The following is a 16,459-nucleotide window of genomic DNA, read 5'->3' on the forward strand; positions in this document are numbered from 1 at the left end:
CAAAAAGTCTGTTTTTAAAAGTTACTCATACCACAATCCTTGTGAAGGTTGCCCTTTTCTTGTTTACTATAGAGATGAAAATAGCACTAGCTTTCATAAGTTTAGTTACATTGATAGAGCTGAAGTATATTACCAGGATAAGTTAAAGCAGGCAGTTAATTTAAATTGGTCAAAGGGAGGCTTGAAACATGGATGGCAAGAAATTACACAGTTCCCAAGGAATTATAACTTTTACAACCACCATTTGCTGTCAAACAATCAAAAACAAAACGATTTTAATTTCCAATCAGTGAATCCTAACGTGAAAGAACTTTTAAGAGTGTGCAATGGAAATCCTTCTAGAAACTTCAAATCAGCACCTGCAGAATACAGGTGTTTATGGGCTGAAATGCCAAATGAACAGGTTTATGAGGCCAGAAAAGCCTTGTTTGATATTTTAAAGAGTTTGAGGGACAGTGAACCAAATAAACTAGCTCCCCTGAGTTCTACATTTTACACTTTAGTACCTTGTTGGACGTTAAATAAAAACAGCATGATAATAAACAACTACACAAAGCTTGGAAGCGAGTTAAACCGCTTGGACTTCATTGAGGGCACAAACAATGACTTTCCAAAACGATTGCATTTCATTTCAAAAGAAACTAAAACCTTTAAGCAAATTGAGTCTGCAATCATAACAACACACGGACCAAACCATCCGTTTGGAGTTAAGCTGGACAAAGTGTTTTCTTTTGATGATGGTCACAAACTAGCTTCAAACACAAAAACTATGTTGCTTTGGCACGGCTCCCATGCAAGCTGCGTTCCTGGAAACCTCAGGAGAGGTTTTGAGATGCCAACAACAAGCGGACAGCTCCACGGAAAGGCAGTTTACTTCACTCCCTGCGCCTCGAAAGCTTCTAAGTACTGCAACGTGGCAAAGGGCAGCGGGATCAGGATGGAGAGGCCGGGAGTTTTGCTTTTGTGCGAAGTGGCAGTGGACAACGCCGAAGTCAAAACGGTGCGGCAGAAGTACTTCAATCCCTGTCGAGGCCCCACAAACTCCCAGACTCGCACCATTCACTCGGTGGGCAGGTATCAGACTTCAGGTCGAGTCGTGGTTGACGGGACAAATATGCAAGTCGGTCCGATGAAGGATGTCAACAAGCAAAAGAACTACTTAGTGAACTATGATGAGTATGCTATTTACGATAAGGAAAAGATTAAGGTCCGGTTCGTTGTACTTGTTAAGTTGGGTGCTGAAGTCTGCAATAACCCAGGAACATAGACTTCAATATTATTTTAATCATGTATTTGTACTAACTTTTGTAAAGTTATTTTAATTAAAGCAATATATTTTGTTCAACTTATTAAATCATGATGCAATTTAGCCATGGGCTTATTTGGCAATTACTTTTTTCATTGTGCGTAGATATTAACATATTACTTTTTGCTGGTTAAAAAAAATATAATGCTGTTTTGTTATAAAATTGTGCATTTTTTTACAAATTTTGATGAGTTTACAGCTGAAATACTTTTATAAAGGATTACTGTTGGATTTAAATGACTTACATTACTGTTTGAATATGTATCCGAATTAAAATAGCTGTATAAGTATTTGAGAGCTGAGATATTTATGATGCCTACCACTAAATAAAAAATTCTAAAAATTAATTTTATTAATGCGAAAGTTTTAAGTTCCAACACTTTTTTTTGTAATAAAAAGTGTGCATATAAAATAGCATTTTCGTAAAACTTTGTAGTGCAGTTTTTAATCACAAATGATGACTTTATCAGTTTTGTTTTGTATAAGTTACAATAAATTTTTTGAAGTATAAAAAGTTTCTTACTGAAAATTACAACTAATAAGTTGAGTGTTGATAATTAAATTACAAAAACGTTTTAGTTGTAATTACAAACTAATGAACAAGTGGTTATCACTAATAAACAGTAGCATTATATATTAGTGGAATTTGAATAAGGTTTTACAGAGTAAGTTCAACCGAATCTAAGTCAAACATCGTTATATATAAATAATGTAGTTATATTTCGATTTTCTACTAAGCAACATTTAATTGAGCATGGCAAAGCTAAATTAAGATGAATTATAAATAAATTAAATATTTAAGTGGTATAATATTTTAATATGACAAAAATTTATTTTGTTTTGAAATTCTATTTTCCAGATTTCAATGTGTATAACCTTAATTTATATCTTCATTCCAATTGTTTTATAAAAAATATTTGTATATTAGATAGTTCCTAGTAAACTAAGTCTTACAAGGTATTTATCACTTGAATTTAAAAGATCATTTGTATTCCAGATAAGTTTATTTAATGGTTGTTCTAATAAACTATTCTGAAAATTGATGTTTTGAATAATGTTATGATGCTAAATGTAAGAACACCTTATAATTAAAATAGAATGCGTTATATACGTATTATTAATTAAACTGTCGGTTCACACTAAAATTGAAAATTGCTAAAGAACTTGCTTTGGTGTAAACCTGTATTAAGAGTTTCTAAGACCGTCCGTTTCTTAAAATTCGAATTTGTCTGGCTGTCTATTTACACTCCATTATAATTTAAGTTTTTTTTTCCTCAAGAGTATTAATTTCTCATTGATGATCAATCTCCTCCTTATTGTCCTCGTAATAAAGTTGATATGTTAAAAAAAGTACTAATGCTTTTAATTTGTATATAAAATTTTTAGACTATCTACAGTGCAGCAGTCCTAAATGTTATATTAAAACAATTTTTAAAGCTCAAAAACAAATGTTTTCACATAAAAATATGATTTTATTTTCAAAGGGAAACATCAATAAAAAATTCTTAAATATTTAGTTCATTTGACACATTAGCAACGCGGTAGTTTTATTTAAATGGTGTTATAAATTCTTTCTAGCAATCATTTCCATGGAAATTAATTCATATTCTAATAATTCTCATTTAAGGTTCCTTTTAAAACGTATGAGCTAACAATACTATAACTTATAAGTATTTTAAAACTTGGAAACAGTAGATTATTTTCAAAATATTTTAAAGGTGACCGCACGCAATTTATCTGTAAAAAACGGGTAGCTGTCTAAATTGCACCAAGATACTTTTGCACGAGCGAATAATTTTGCACGGGATAAATAATTTTTTCACTATCACCGTTACCTCTTACCCTTGGTCGGTTGCTTTTATTTATTTTTCTTATAATTTTTATTAGCTATTTTTACTTTCACTGCAACCCCTTACCCATGGTCAGTAATTTTTTTTATCAAATAATTTTTTAGTTTTTTGTATTTTTTTACTCTCGTGCAATTTTTACCCGTTCCCGTAAAAAACACTATAAAGTAAGGCCGAACATACTCAAGTATCCTTTTGCTTGCAATTACTCTAGTTTGTTTTAAGTGATATCAAAACTAAGTAAATGCAAAGTTTTATCAAATTTTATTAACTTTTTTAAATTGAAATTCTCAAGTAATTGCGTTTCAACTTTAGAATTTTTCAGACTTTTTATTTTAAGGTTCATCATTAGACAGTAAAATAATATATGTTAAATCTAAAGCCAGAGCTATTTGTATGATAGTACATTGCAAAGGAAAGACTTTTAGGAATTTATTTTTGTGGTTATTGATCAGTTGGGAATTTACTTGAAATTGGAAAATATATCGAATTGGAAGTGTTTGAATTTATGTGATGGTGAAAAATTTTAAATATAAAAAACTGGGACAAAATTAATTATACAGCATATAAACGCGGGCCAGAAATGAACAGCTTTTCACGTGCTGAAACTTTTGTATAGGTAATTATAATATGTCATTTACCCTAACTCGTAACTTAATAATCGCATTTACTAGACGTTTTTCACACATGAGACATAACTACTAACTTATTACTCAACCCACTAAATCTTTAGATAATTTTGTACGAAGATGTTGCTTCGTATGCACCTTAAATTATTTTTTTAATTATGCCTTTTATCAAACATGAAATAAATTAACCAATATAGTACATGAAAATAATGTACTAGATTACTTAAGTTTTGTTTGTTCTTTAAAGTCGTTGTAATGTAAAAAAAAGTTCTAATAATTGAATTTATTTAAAATAATAAGTATGAGTACGAAATTATTTTACCTATGTTTGTTTTATTGATTAAATTTTTAGGCTCATCAAAAAAGCTTAAAATAATTAAAATTAAGTTTTGGATATCCTTTTTTATTTAGACCTACGTATTTTAAAGTTTTTAATGCATTTAAAAAGTATAAATTGAAATTTTTTGATGTATTTACCAAGCATGATAATTAAAAAAGCAGTAAAACTTTACGAATAAATAAATTTTTGGTAAGACTAAATGGTTTGTTGAGTTAGTGCACGTATTAGTTTTAAACATAAAATTAGCTTTACAGTTAAGTTTTTGTATGCAACAATTTTTGATTTAAAGCAATTACTTTTGTTGGTTACATAACTATACAAATTACGAAAACTTGAGTTCTGAAAGTTTCAATTGTTTAAAAAATTAAATGGCCAGACGTCAAAAAATAATTTAAATTTGATAAATAAAAAGTGCTCATGTAGCCCTTTTTAATAAAAGTATAATGGTAAAAAACGAGAAAGAAATTTCATAACTACAAAAAGTAGTCGCATTTTAATATTTTTTTTTATCTAAACAATATCTCTAAAAATGTTAGAAATTTTTTGAAAAAATAAAAAAATGTTTATTAACATCTAAGTAAAAAAGTCTAAATAGTTTTAGTGTTTTAGAGATTATTTAGAGTTGATACGGCTGAATGCACGAGCCGATGAGAATCATCTGACGAAATGTTTCAAACTAAATACTGATGCAACAAAACATCAAAACATGACAGACAGTGTCATGTAAGCAGTGAGTCAGTTAATTTGGTGTGCAGCTGGAAGCAACAACATATCTAGAACTTATTTTGTTAATGCTTATTGTAAGTATTGTTTTGTTTTAAAGTTAATATTTCTGGTGTTTAATTGTTTAAATATTTGAGCCAGATTTTCATGCTTTATAGTTTATTAAAGCTTTTACAGTTTATTGCTTATTAAAAGTTTTATTTGATTTTTAGTTTATTATTTTAAGTCTTTTGATATAGATTTAAATAGCTTCCAGTTTTTAATGTGTTATTATAGTAATTTATAATTTCAATATTTGTTTATATTGTTTTATGGTTCTTTATATAATAGATTCATCACTCCAGACTGTCTTGTTTGATTATAAAAAGTAGTCTTAAATAGAATTTAGTATTTATTAGATAGTAATTAAATAAGGTATTATTTAATTATGATGGGTAGTACTAATAATTTAAGTGTACCACAATCCAATGCTACATAGTTAAAAAAAGATTAGTGAACAACTGAGAGTTAACAACAGAGAGTTAACTTGAATTGCCGGAACTTAAATTGTCAAAGTTTGAATTGTCGTGTACCCACTCTTTTAATATCTAAATTTGCAAAGGAAAATCTTAAGTTTTAAAGTAAACAATCGTTGTTAAAGTTTGTCACGTAGTTTAAACACTTTTTTTACTTATATCAAACTTATAAACTTTTGTGCTAGTCAATTGTAAAACTATCATTAGTTAATTTGAAAATTCAAAACGCTGAAGTTGACAATTTAGCCAAATTTATAGTTAATTTAATAAAAGCAACACTAACTACTAGTAGTTTACAATAGAAATTATAATAATTATGTTGTTTTTTCTTAATAAACTGTTTACTTAAATCTACTTATGTTTTTTATCAACTAAATTAGATTTTATATCATTGTTTGAATAGTTATGAATATGTAATAAAAAGAATACTATGTTTAAACGTTACAAACAAACGCAAAATATTTTCACTAATTTTTTGTACGTCTTTTTATAATACAATTAACTTTTATGAATTTTAAGTTAGTAAGTACAAAAAAAAACGTTTTGTCTAAATTTAATTTGTTTTAAATAAAATATTATATTTTTCAATGTGCATTTTAGCTTAAAAAATAGTCTATGTAAAATTAAATTCATTATTTAGTAAAACTACTAAAAAGAACTTAAAGTAATTAAAAAAAGAATTAAATTTATACTACTACATGTAAACTAACAAATTATTTTAATTATTAAAACTTGATTGTATTTCACGCGTGTGTATTGGCTTATCAGGTCTTATAAGTTTTTATAAATTTGCTTCAATTTATCTGTTATCACTTTATAACAACGATACAAGTTTTCATTTTTTAACCTTAATGATTTTATAATATTTTTGAACAATATAAAGAGCGCTCAAAACTTTGGTCTAAGGAGCTGGTGTACGAAAAAACCTTCGGTTATCTGGTCGTACACCGCAGTAGAACGTAATAAATTTCATGCAGTATTTCAAAACCATAAAAACTTTAACGCTTTAACTAGATCATAGATACCAATTAAGCATTGTGGACAGACTATAATTTCAACACCATCTAAACTTCTTTACTTGTCAATGTTTTTCTAATGATAGAATGCTAAAAAAAAATTGAATAAATTCCTTAGAATAAGTTAAAAATCTTATGTTGTAAACAAGATGATTCATTGTAAAGTACGAACATAATCGTGTGTCCTTATACGTTATAACAAGTGACTAATTGTTATTATACGTTTTAAACGTAGCTTGAAATAAAAATTAAATTCTAGAAATTGGTTTACAAGCTTTACTTTGTGTAAGTAATAGATAGCAAGACTGAAATAAGTTTTAACAACAATAGACTATGCTGTTGACAACCGTAGTAGTTCTAGCAAGTACGTTTTGTTTTTTTTAAATAATAAAAACATAACTTTAATTTAAACTACTTATTTTATAGTACTGCAAGTTTTGGTTGCGAGTTCTAACGCAGCAGTACTAAGCAAGAGATGTGAACAAATATTAGCAAATGAAATTGAAGATGTACACGAGTTTGAAATCAACGATTGCTTGGATAATAACGGTGAAAAGTTTATAAAAAAAAAAACATAAAAAATTTTAGTGAAAAATATATTAAAAAAAGTAAAGTTTAATATAATCTTGCTAACCCTCTTGATCTTAGGCAAAATTTTAATTTTTAATCTAGGTTAAGTTCAATCAGGTGTGCAGTAAAATTTATTTTGACAGTTAATTTCATACTTTTGTATGTTTTGACATTAAAAAGCACCTTTTAATGTTCAGTAAAAAACAAACTTTGACCCAACAGTTTTAATCTCGTACCGCAGGCGCCCGCGAAGGAGACGCGCGGCTGACGGACGAGCAAATGGAGCAGCTGTTGGGAGCGATTGACGAGGAGGGACGGATATCGGTGGAGGCGCACGAGAGCGTGATTGACCACGTGGAGGCGCACAACAGGAGGGTGAGGAGGGCGGCGAGCAAGTGGAACAGCAGGTGGAACATGCACCGCGACCAGGAGGGAAACTTCCTCATTCCGTACGTGTTCGAGGATGTCGGTGGGTTGCTGAGAAAATTTTTCATTTGCTTTAAAATATGGCGTAAGACTGGCTGTGAGAATGTAGTTTTTTTTTTGATATGTACCTCAAGGTTTTTTGGTGCGTTGAGGTAACTTTTTTATAGAAAGAACAGTTATGAGATGGACCCGGCGTGTCAGTAAAATATTCTCAAAGTATTTTGTAGGCGTTTAGTAACTAGCTGTCAAAGAACAAAACATTTATAACAAATTTTCTACATCAACAATTACTTTTACCGTGCATGCTGACACACTTTTTTTACAGTCAAGAAAGTAAGGGACTACATAGGAGAGGCGATCGAAGCCTTGAACGAGAACACTTGCATCAGGTTCGTCGAGAGGACGGACCAGGAGCCATACCTGAGAATTGGCAACTACGCGGGATGCTCCTCGCTTGTGGGCAGGGTCAAGTCGAAAGGCAATCAAAAAGTTCGTGAAAATTTTTCTTGAAATTTATTTAATTCTTAATATTTTATGTTAAAACAGTTTTATTATAGTATAAGTTTAAGACTAGTTCAGTCCTATTTTGTTTTTGATGACCTTTATAGATTTAATAATTTTTATACTTATTTTTAAAAGTATATCATTAGTTAATAGTATGTTGGTTGTAATATCTTATGTACTAATTTAAACTTTTCAATGTTTCATATTGACTTTTTGTACCAAACCGTTTTTGTTAAAACCTTATAAGTAGTTTAGTTGTTTAAATTTAAAAAATAATGTTTTCTACTTTAGTTGTCGCTTACGAAAAACTGCAAAAAGTACACGATAGTTTTGCATGAGATGATGCACACCATTGGGTTTTATCACGAACAGTCGAGGCCCGACAGAGACGATTATGTGACTGTTTTCCTTGACAACATCAAACCAGGTTTGAAACATTATTTGAGTTCAGCGGAATTTTAGTCATGTTTGAAAATATTAAGAGCAAAAAATAACCTTAAATTTTTATTTAAAAACATACAACTACTTTCGAAAAGAGTTAAATGCTTTTAAAAAGAGTAAAATTTAACTAGTGTAAAATATTTCAAGTAGGATTAATTACTTTAAACTAATATTAATTTATAAGAAATAAATTTATTAGAGAAACGTAATGCATTTCGAAAGTTTGAAGCTTACGATATCAATTCGTTTGATTCGCCCTTTGATAAAGACTCTATAATGATGTATGGATCTTTTACTTATGCTATTAACAAGACAGAAGGTCCATCAATGGTCGATAAAGAAACTAGGATTCCAATAAATAAGGTAAGTATTTTGAAAAATAAATTACGAGTTTTTTAAAGAGTTAGTTGTAATTTTTATGTTTTCAAAATTTAAAACATAAAAACTTAAGATGCAAAAATTTTGTTAAGCTAAAATGTTAAAAATAGTTATGATTAAAAAATAAATAAAAACAATTTTTTTACGTTTTCTTAGTATATTATAGTTAAAATATTTTCAGAGCATGCACTTCACAAAAGAGGATATTAATCAAATAAATGCTATGTACAAGTGTGATGTTAAAGAAAGTGCGTTTTTATATAAACTTTAAACTACACCACTTTGTTTGTATGTTTTACTCGATTTAAAGTCTTTGTCTTTAAAGTTCCGTTAAATTCAATTTTAAAACTAAATTTAAAAAAAAGTAAATATTTTATTTTTCCTCAAACAAGCTTAAACAACAAATTAGAATACGCAATATTTGTTGCAAGTACGTTGGCAAGTATGCATCATCTGAATTACTGGTTTCGAACTCACACTTTCGGCAGAAAAATATAAAACAACTTTCTCATTACGCAGAGTACTGCAATGCGCCGCGGCTGACCGAGGGAGCGAGGTACGGCAGCTCCAGCGGAGGCCTGTTGAAGGAGCGGGACCACGGGAGGACCTTCGACCACGGGGAGTGGCTCAACATAACTTCGTGCCCCGAAGGCACCCACCCTGCTCCAGGGCGGGCGACCAAAATAACATGCCTGGACGGTGCCTTTCAACCGGAAGCGTTGCTTTGCGTCGAAAGCTAGTCTTTAGATTAGTTCCAGAAATTTTATCAAAAAATTATTAATCGGTCTTTGAACAATAAAAATCACGGAATTCGATGATCTTAAAAATTACGTATGCAACCGATGAAAAATAGTCAAGTATGTGTTAGGAACAAACGGATTAATTAGTATATTTTAAATTTATAGACAAATGCTTTCCGCCAAAAGTAAACGGGGAAGGACACATCAAAGAGTGGGACCGAGAGTCGTTTGCGTTCGGGGAGACAGTGAATGTTGTTTGCGGCCACTTGCACTCCGCAGTCGGCCCAACAGCGGCTACATGCGGTGAAAATGGTTTTGATGTAACCGAGTTTACATGCGTCGACGGTAAGTGCTTTTCTATAATGTTCGGTATTAGTGATTGTAAAAACGGAACAAAAGCTTTTGAGATGAAATAAGTGCAACCTTAGTTTCGCTATTAGTTTTTTTGTTTTTTTTGCACCAAGCGTCAATAAAACATCCTAATTTTTAGGTGCATATGCATTGTTTACAGCTTACACTGTTTATAAGATGAACAGTGAGCGGTGTTATATCAGAAATATATGTTTCAGACTACCCTGGTTGTAAAAACAAAAGAGGAAAAGACAAGAGCTGCGACATTAAAGCCATGAACACCGACAAATGCAACAGCTTTAAATTAAGAACGAAAAAATGCAAGAGAAGTTGCGGCTGCAACGAAGGTTTTTAAAACTTAATTGATAAGCTTAAGTTTCAAATGAAATAAGTAACATGTTTAATAAAACTTTATGCGTACTTTAGTTTTTACTTTGAGTACTTAAACAAGTTCATTAATTGAAAAGTTTTTCTACGCTTTTTTATGTTCATTGTTATCCTATAAAGGTGTCCATTAGTTCTAATACTTTAGTTGAACAATCTACTATACTTTCACCGACAACAGGTCCGATCGTTTGCAAAGACATCAAGTCGAAGGAAGACTGTCGAACAATGGTGGAAAAGAACAAGTGCGAAACTGCTTACAACAAAATGTTTAAAGATTGCAGAGACTCATGTGGATGGTGCACTGAATAAATAGATATAATTTTTTTGAAGTGTGTTAGCTTAACACAAACATTTTAAATAAAGTCTTGTTATACTTTTATTACTACTTTTTCTTAAACAATTTTTGTTGATTTATCAGAATACAAAATAATTGAATACTACATCAAATCTATTCCTTCCTGCACAGTCTTTTATGTATTGGATTTTTATTTTCTTATTGGGAATAAACTAGTTTTGCAGTTATACTTCAAAAATTACAAGCGAAATCTGCAATACTTTTATTTTGCTTAGAATTCTTCATCTAGTTCTAAAAGATTTTAAAGATAATCATTTTTAAGTAGATATTATAATCATGAACAGAGCATTTTTAAGTTTGTACAGAAAGTGAAAACATATAATATAGTGACGTAACATTTATCTTTAATTTTAAGAGTTTTAAGTAAAAAAAATAACATTTTATAGCATTTGTATTAGTTTTCTTGAGATAAAGCAACTTATGCACGTACTAATTGAAATTTTTATAGTAAGGTTTAAAAAAAAGGGAGAACTCAAATTATTTTGGAAAAGTTAAGGCACAAAAATTTAAATATATTAAAGTTAGTTTAAATATACTGTAACGATACGTTATTTTATTCCAATTTTCTATTTTTTAATTGGAAACACTTTGTTGTTCGGAAAGCTAAATTTGAAATTGTTGCTATAACAATAGTCTTCAGTCAAGTAAAGGAGTATTGTAAGCTTGGTCATTGTTAGAGTGAGAGTAGTCTGAGTTCTGAGGAAAGAATTGGAGTGAAGTTTATTGTCTTCCAGTAGAACCAACTTTCCTGTGTGCTAGTGACTAATTTTATTGACTTTTTTTTATAAGCAAGATACTTAAATTGTTTTTAGACACATTTAAGTATTTTCTTGAATTTTGTTAACATTGTATAAAATTTTATAACAGTTTATAAAATTTTATTGATTTTTTTATACCTGAGTTTTTTTTATTGTAATTTTTGTCTAATTTTAACTACTTTATTCATTTTAAGTTTTTTATATTTTGTTACAAATTGGTTTACTATTAAGTTTTTAGTATATAAATTTATCCCAACTATTTTGTATTTTATATTATTAAATAATTTTTATCAAAGTAAAATTAAACTATGTCACGGGTCAGTCCAAACCCAGAGTGTCTTCCAGACACTAGGATTCAAACTCGGGCTAAGAGTGCTCGCATTCAGAGCCAAAGACCTCTTAGCCATGAGTCCACCATTGACCCTCCTACTCTCCTAAACAAACCCTTGGAAGTTGGCATGCCAACCTCCTCTGGTTTCATTGGCGTCCTCGAGAACAAGAATAACGACCTTTCGGTCAGTCATACACATCAACCTAACATAAGTTTAAGTGGGTCTTACCATACCAGTCAAATTGATCCATGTTTTTCACCAAATTCAGATTTGGCCATCACAACTCAGAACAATTTGTTATTTACTAAAAATGATATTAACAATGTACAAACAATAGTAGGGGAAAGTAAGTCACATCTGACACTAAAAGACAACCTACCAAACCCTAACACAAGTTGTAAAGACCCTCAACATTTTCACACAGATCATACCATGGCTAGCTTTATGCATGATACCCATAATGATTATATACCATATACCATTAATAGTAATACTAAAATAAATCACAATCAAAATTACAGTCAACAAGCCATAGTGGGCCAGTTTCAGCCTGACATCAAGGTTAATTCAAGCATACATAATATAGGTGGGTATCACAACACAACTAATTCTACCCACTTAGGTACTAAGGTCTGTTTACCCTACCAAGTGTCCAGTGAGGTACGAGACATTAGTCAAGCCATAAACTCAGACAACTTAGCATCTGCAACAACTGAGCAAGAATTACAGATGGTTGAGTTAGAAATTGAGCGTCAAGCTAAACGTCTCAAAGAGTTAAAGTTACAAAAAAGAAAAAAAACTTTGTTGTCAATAAACAAAGAAGCACATGACCTTGAGCTTGACATGCAAGCCAGTTGCAGAGATCCTCTACAGCAGACCTGTCCTAGTAGAACTAAAATAATCAATGGGTTAGTGAATGCCAGGGGTGAATATAATCATATTGATAATAACTCAATGAGGACAACTTCCAAGCCTGACTCAAATTTCAATAACATTGTTGACTTTAACTTGCCAGAGGGTGGTTATAGGGTATTTAATTTAAGCAATAGGATCTCTGAACTTAAATCTATTATTAAGATAGATATTACCGCTAACCCTAGAGATGAAATAAGCTATTTTGAAGATATGTGCCGAAGTCTTGAAATTTTTGACTCTCAATTGCGCTACCAAATTTTGACTTCAGTCTGGCCACATAAAGATATAAGAAATTTCTACACTACTGTCGAGTATGGGAGACGTTGTTACAAGAGTCTTATTGATTACTTGTCAAATAGGGATGGTCAGCTTGGTAGAGTTCTTCTGCCTAGACCTGATTTCAACAATCTAAACGGCCAAGCTTTGGAACTAGAAGTCACGAAGTGGGAGGCAGAAATGAAAGACTCTAACACTTTAAGAAAGTTTTTATACATTCACCTAGCTCCTGAACACTTAAAAGGTTAAATGAGAGAAGTCTTAAGCTTAGATATAGAAAATTTTAAGCGTCGTTGCAGGGATATTTGTGATGCCAATCACCAACGTAGTATAGAGGCTTCAAGGAATATTAATTACAATGTTAATAGACCAAGTCAAAGAAAGAGTAAATCTAACTATCACATGAATAGCTATAGACATATAGACCGAAACTCTGGCTACCAAAATAATGCAAACAACTATTTTGGCCATCAAGATTGTAATTTTATTCCTGATACTAGAGTCATTGGCCACCCTAGAGATAATTTCCAGGGTCGGACACACCAAAACAATACCCCTGTTGTCAATGGGTATCAAGGCAGACAAAATAATAGCAATCACAACAATACAGGCAACAACGGGACTTCAAGTACTCTCTGTCACAGACATAGAAAGTTTGGGAATAACGCCTATGAATGCGCTGCCCCGGGGACGTGTGAAATGGCAGGTATCAGAACTCAACGTCCAACAAAAAACGACTTCCCGTCTTCGTCGCAGTGAGAGGATCAGATGGCGGGATTAAAAGTCCTCTTACAGAGACTGTTAAACAGTCTCCCGAACGTCCATTGCGCTGGACTTTCAAATTGGTCAAAAACTCTTTTGTTGACCCTAATAATTTGCCACAAAATCTTCAGTTTGTTTCAGATTTGAATACAAATGTGTTATTTTTAATCGATTCTGGAAGTGAGATATCACTTTTACCGAAATCTTTAACTAATGGTATTAACAAATATTTTCTCCCTAATAGCAAAAGTATCCAAGGAATAGGCGACTCAGTAATTCACCCAGTTGGGAGTGCAGATATAGAAGTTAATGTTAGTGAACTAGGTAATTTCACACATACCTTTTGGATAACTCCAGAGTCAAGGGGTTATGGTATCATTGGACTTGATTTTCTAAAAGCGAATGAATTAGAAATACTGCCAGCCAAGTCACAATTACGCTCAGCAATTTCAGGCCGGAAGACAAAACTCCTTGTGGCTTCAGACTTTCCCAGCCCTGTAGTTGCATCAATCAACAGTGTCGAACTGATAAACTCAGGCAAAAATTCTTTAGAAGAAAGATGTAAGGCCTTACTTGCTAAATTTCCAGAAATTACTAAGAAACCTGACTATACTGTACCACCAAAGCACAATCATTCCCTAGAGATAATAGTCGATAATTATTGTCCTAAAATGACCAAGGCCAGGAGATGCGGTGGTACAAGAGAAGTAATTAAAGATCATTTCTTTGATCTATTAGATAGAGGTGCTGTAGTCCGGGGTAGTGGGGATACATGTGCTTCTCCAGTTACTTGTGTACCCAAGAAAGATAAGACTTATCGTGTCTGCATTGACTACACTATTCTAAATTCACATACACGTCCTTTATCTTATCCGCTACCTCGTATAGACGAACTGTCTGAAATCATTCCAGGAGGTACATGTGTTTTCTCTACCCTGGATCTAAAAGAAGCTTATTACAGCTTGCCAATAGAAATAAGTTCTCAAAAGTATGCTGCAATAATCACGCATAAAGGAGTTTTCATTCCAAAACGTTGCACGTTTGGCTTGAAAAATGCCCCTACCAGATTTCAACAGTTGATGGAAAGTATTTTTATTTCTTGTCAACCTTTTACATTTATTTATCTGGATGACATATTGATTTTTTCCAAAACTGAGGAAGATCATATCTCTCATTTGAAGACAGTTTTTAAGATATTGTCTGACAATGGATTATATCTAAATACAAACAAATGCAATCTTGCTAAAACAAAACTAGATTTTTTAGGTCATTCTGTTAGCACTGAAGGACTTAATGTCTTAGACTCAAAGGTTGAGGCTATTCGGGAATACCCTATTCCCACCACACGAAGAGACCTAAAACGTTTTTTAGGTCTTGCGAATTACTATCATCGTTTTGTTCCAAAGATTGCTGAAATAACTGCACCTCTCAATGAGTTATCTGGAGGTCCAAAATCTACTAATCGTGCTAAAATTAACCTTAAAGATATGCATATCCAAGCCTTTAAAAACACAAAGGCTATTTTAGCACATACGACTACCTTGTCTTATGAAGATCATAACAAACCACTAATGCTATTTTCAGATGCATCTGATACCCATGTTGGCGCAGTCCTCGAGCAGGAAGGCAAGAATGGGGAGATGCGTCCTTTGGCATTTTTTTCAAAGAAATTGCCACCACTTAAGACTGTTAGGTCAACTTTTTATAAGGAACTTCGTGCCCTTTATTTAAGCTTGAAACACTTTCAATATAGAATTCTTGGCAGGAGGTTGTTGATAAGGACAGATAACAAGGCATTGGTTGGGGCCATTAACAATAATCTAAAAGATCAGTCACCTATGGAACAACGGTACATCATGCTGATAAAAGAGTTTGATCCAGAAGTAGCACACATAGCCGGATCCAACAACACAGTTGCAGATGCTCTAAGCAGGCCGCCTCAGATTACAGCCATGCATGTTAGAGCACACCAAGAGGATCCGGATTACTTGTGTAGTTCGGAGTCTGATACTAGTGACAGTGAGCTGGACATAGATGATTTTGATAACAGTGAGCAATTAATAACTCCAGAAGTTTATGATTTGGATATTTCAAGCTCAGATGTAGAATCTGTTAGCCCTAAAACTTTGGATAGGGAGGCAATTGCAATTTTCCAAAGGAGGGAGCCAGGCCTTATTGACCAAGCACGCCTCTTAAAGAAAGAAGTCCAGTTCACAACAAACGAAAACATGGCTTTCTTTATAGAAGATGGAATTAAACGTGTCATATTGCCTGAGTCGTTGCGTCTGACTGCGTACAACGCAGCCCATAACAGGCTTCACTTGGGTATTGAGAAGTCCATAGAAGCCATAGCAAGAACTTTCTGGTGGCCTAAATTAAGGAATGACATCAGTCACTGGGTTAATAACTGCGCCACGTGTCAGCAGACAAAAGTTTCTAGACATAACAGGCCAAACATAGGTTTTTTTCCCAATAACACGCAACGTTTCCAATTTTTACATTTAGACCTTATAGGCCCATTGGATAAGTCAGTTGACTATCAATATGTTCTAATGATAAAAGATAGAGCAACTGGGTTATTGGTAACAGCTCCCATACCAGATAAAACAGCAATAACTGTTAGGGATGCCTTTATACAAAACTGGGTAGGGCATTATGGAGTACCTCAGGTTGTTCTTTCAGATAACGGTAAAGAATTTAAAAATTTTTTATTGCAAGAGGCGTGTAAACAATTGGGAATTGAGCAAAGGTTTACCTCTTCAAGAACGCCTCAGACAAATGGTTATGTTGAAAGACAGAATAGAACAATCAATGTGGCTTTTCGTTCACTTGAAGACAAAACAAATTGGGCTCTTCACCTCCCATTAATTACTTGCACCATTAACAAC

At 32.1% G+C, this 16,459-nt stretch overlaps 1 protein-coding gene across 1 annotated transcript; it reads left to right on the forward strand.

Annotated features, from left to right (window-relative positions):
- Positions 1-6,610: 6,610 nt before the first annotated feature.
- On the forward strand, positions 6,611-10,626 carry LOC145833534 (uncharacterized). Its single transcript, XM_082940706.1, has 11 exons — positions 6,611-6,740; positions 6,803-6,925; positions 7,188-7,415; positions 7,698-7,861; positions 8,168-8,303; positions 8,517-8,680; positions 8,877-8,943; positions 9,215-9,430; positions 9,601-9,780; positions 10,005-10,133; positions 10,352-10,626. Exons 1-11 carry the CDS (start codon positions 6,710-6,712, stop codon positions 10,480-10,482), a joined length of 1,569 nt encoding a protein of 522 aa, XP_082796832.1. The 5' UTR covers positions 6,611-6,709; the 3' UTR covers positions 10,483-10,626.
- Positions 10,627-16,459: the final 5,833 nt, after the last annotated feature.

Source organism: Thalia democratica, chromosome 4 (genome assembly GCF_965202585.1).
Source record: "Thalia democratica chromosome 4, ktThaDemo2.hap1.1, whole genome shotgun sequence".
NCBI lineage: Eukaryota > Metazoa > Chordata > Thaliacea > Salpida > Salpidae > Thalia > Thalia democratica.

Coding starts and splice junctions, on each gene's coding strand:
- LOC145833534 (XM_082940706.1), top strand. CDS start 6,710: ATGCTGTTGACAACCGTAGTAGTTCTAGCAA. Junction 6,741..6,802: donor AACCGTAGTAGTTCTAGCAA/GTACGTTTTGTT, acceptor CTTATTTTATAG/TACTGCAAGTTTTGGTTGCG. Junction 9,431..9,600: donor AGCGTTGCTTTGCGTCGAAA/GCTAGTCTTTAG, acceptor TTAAATTTATAG/ACAAATGCTTTCCGCCAAAA.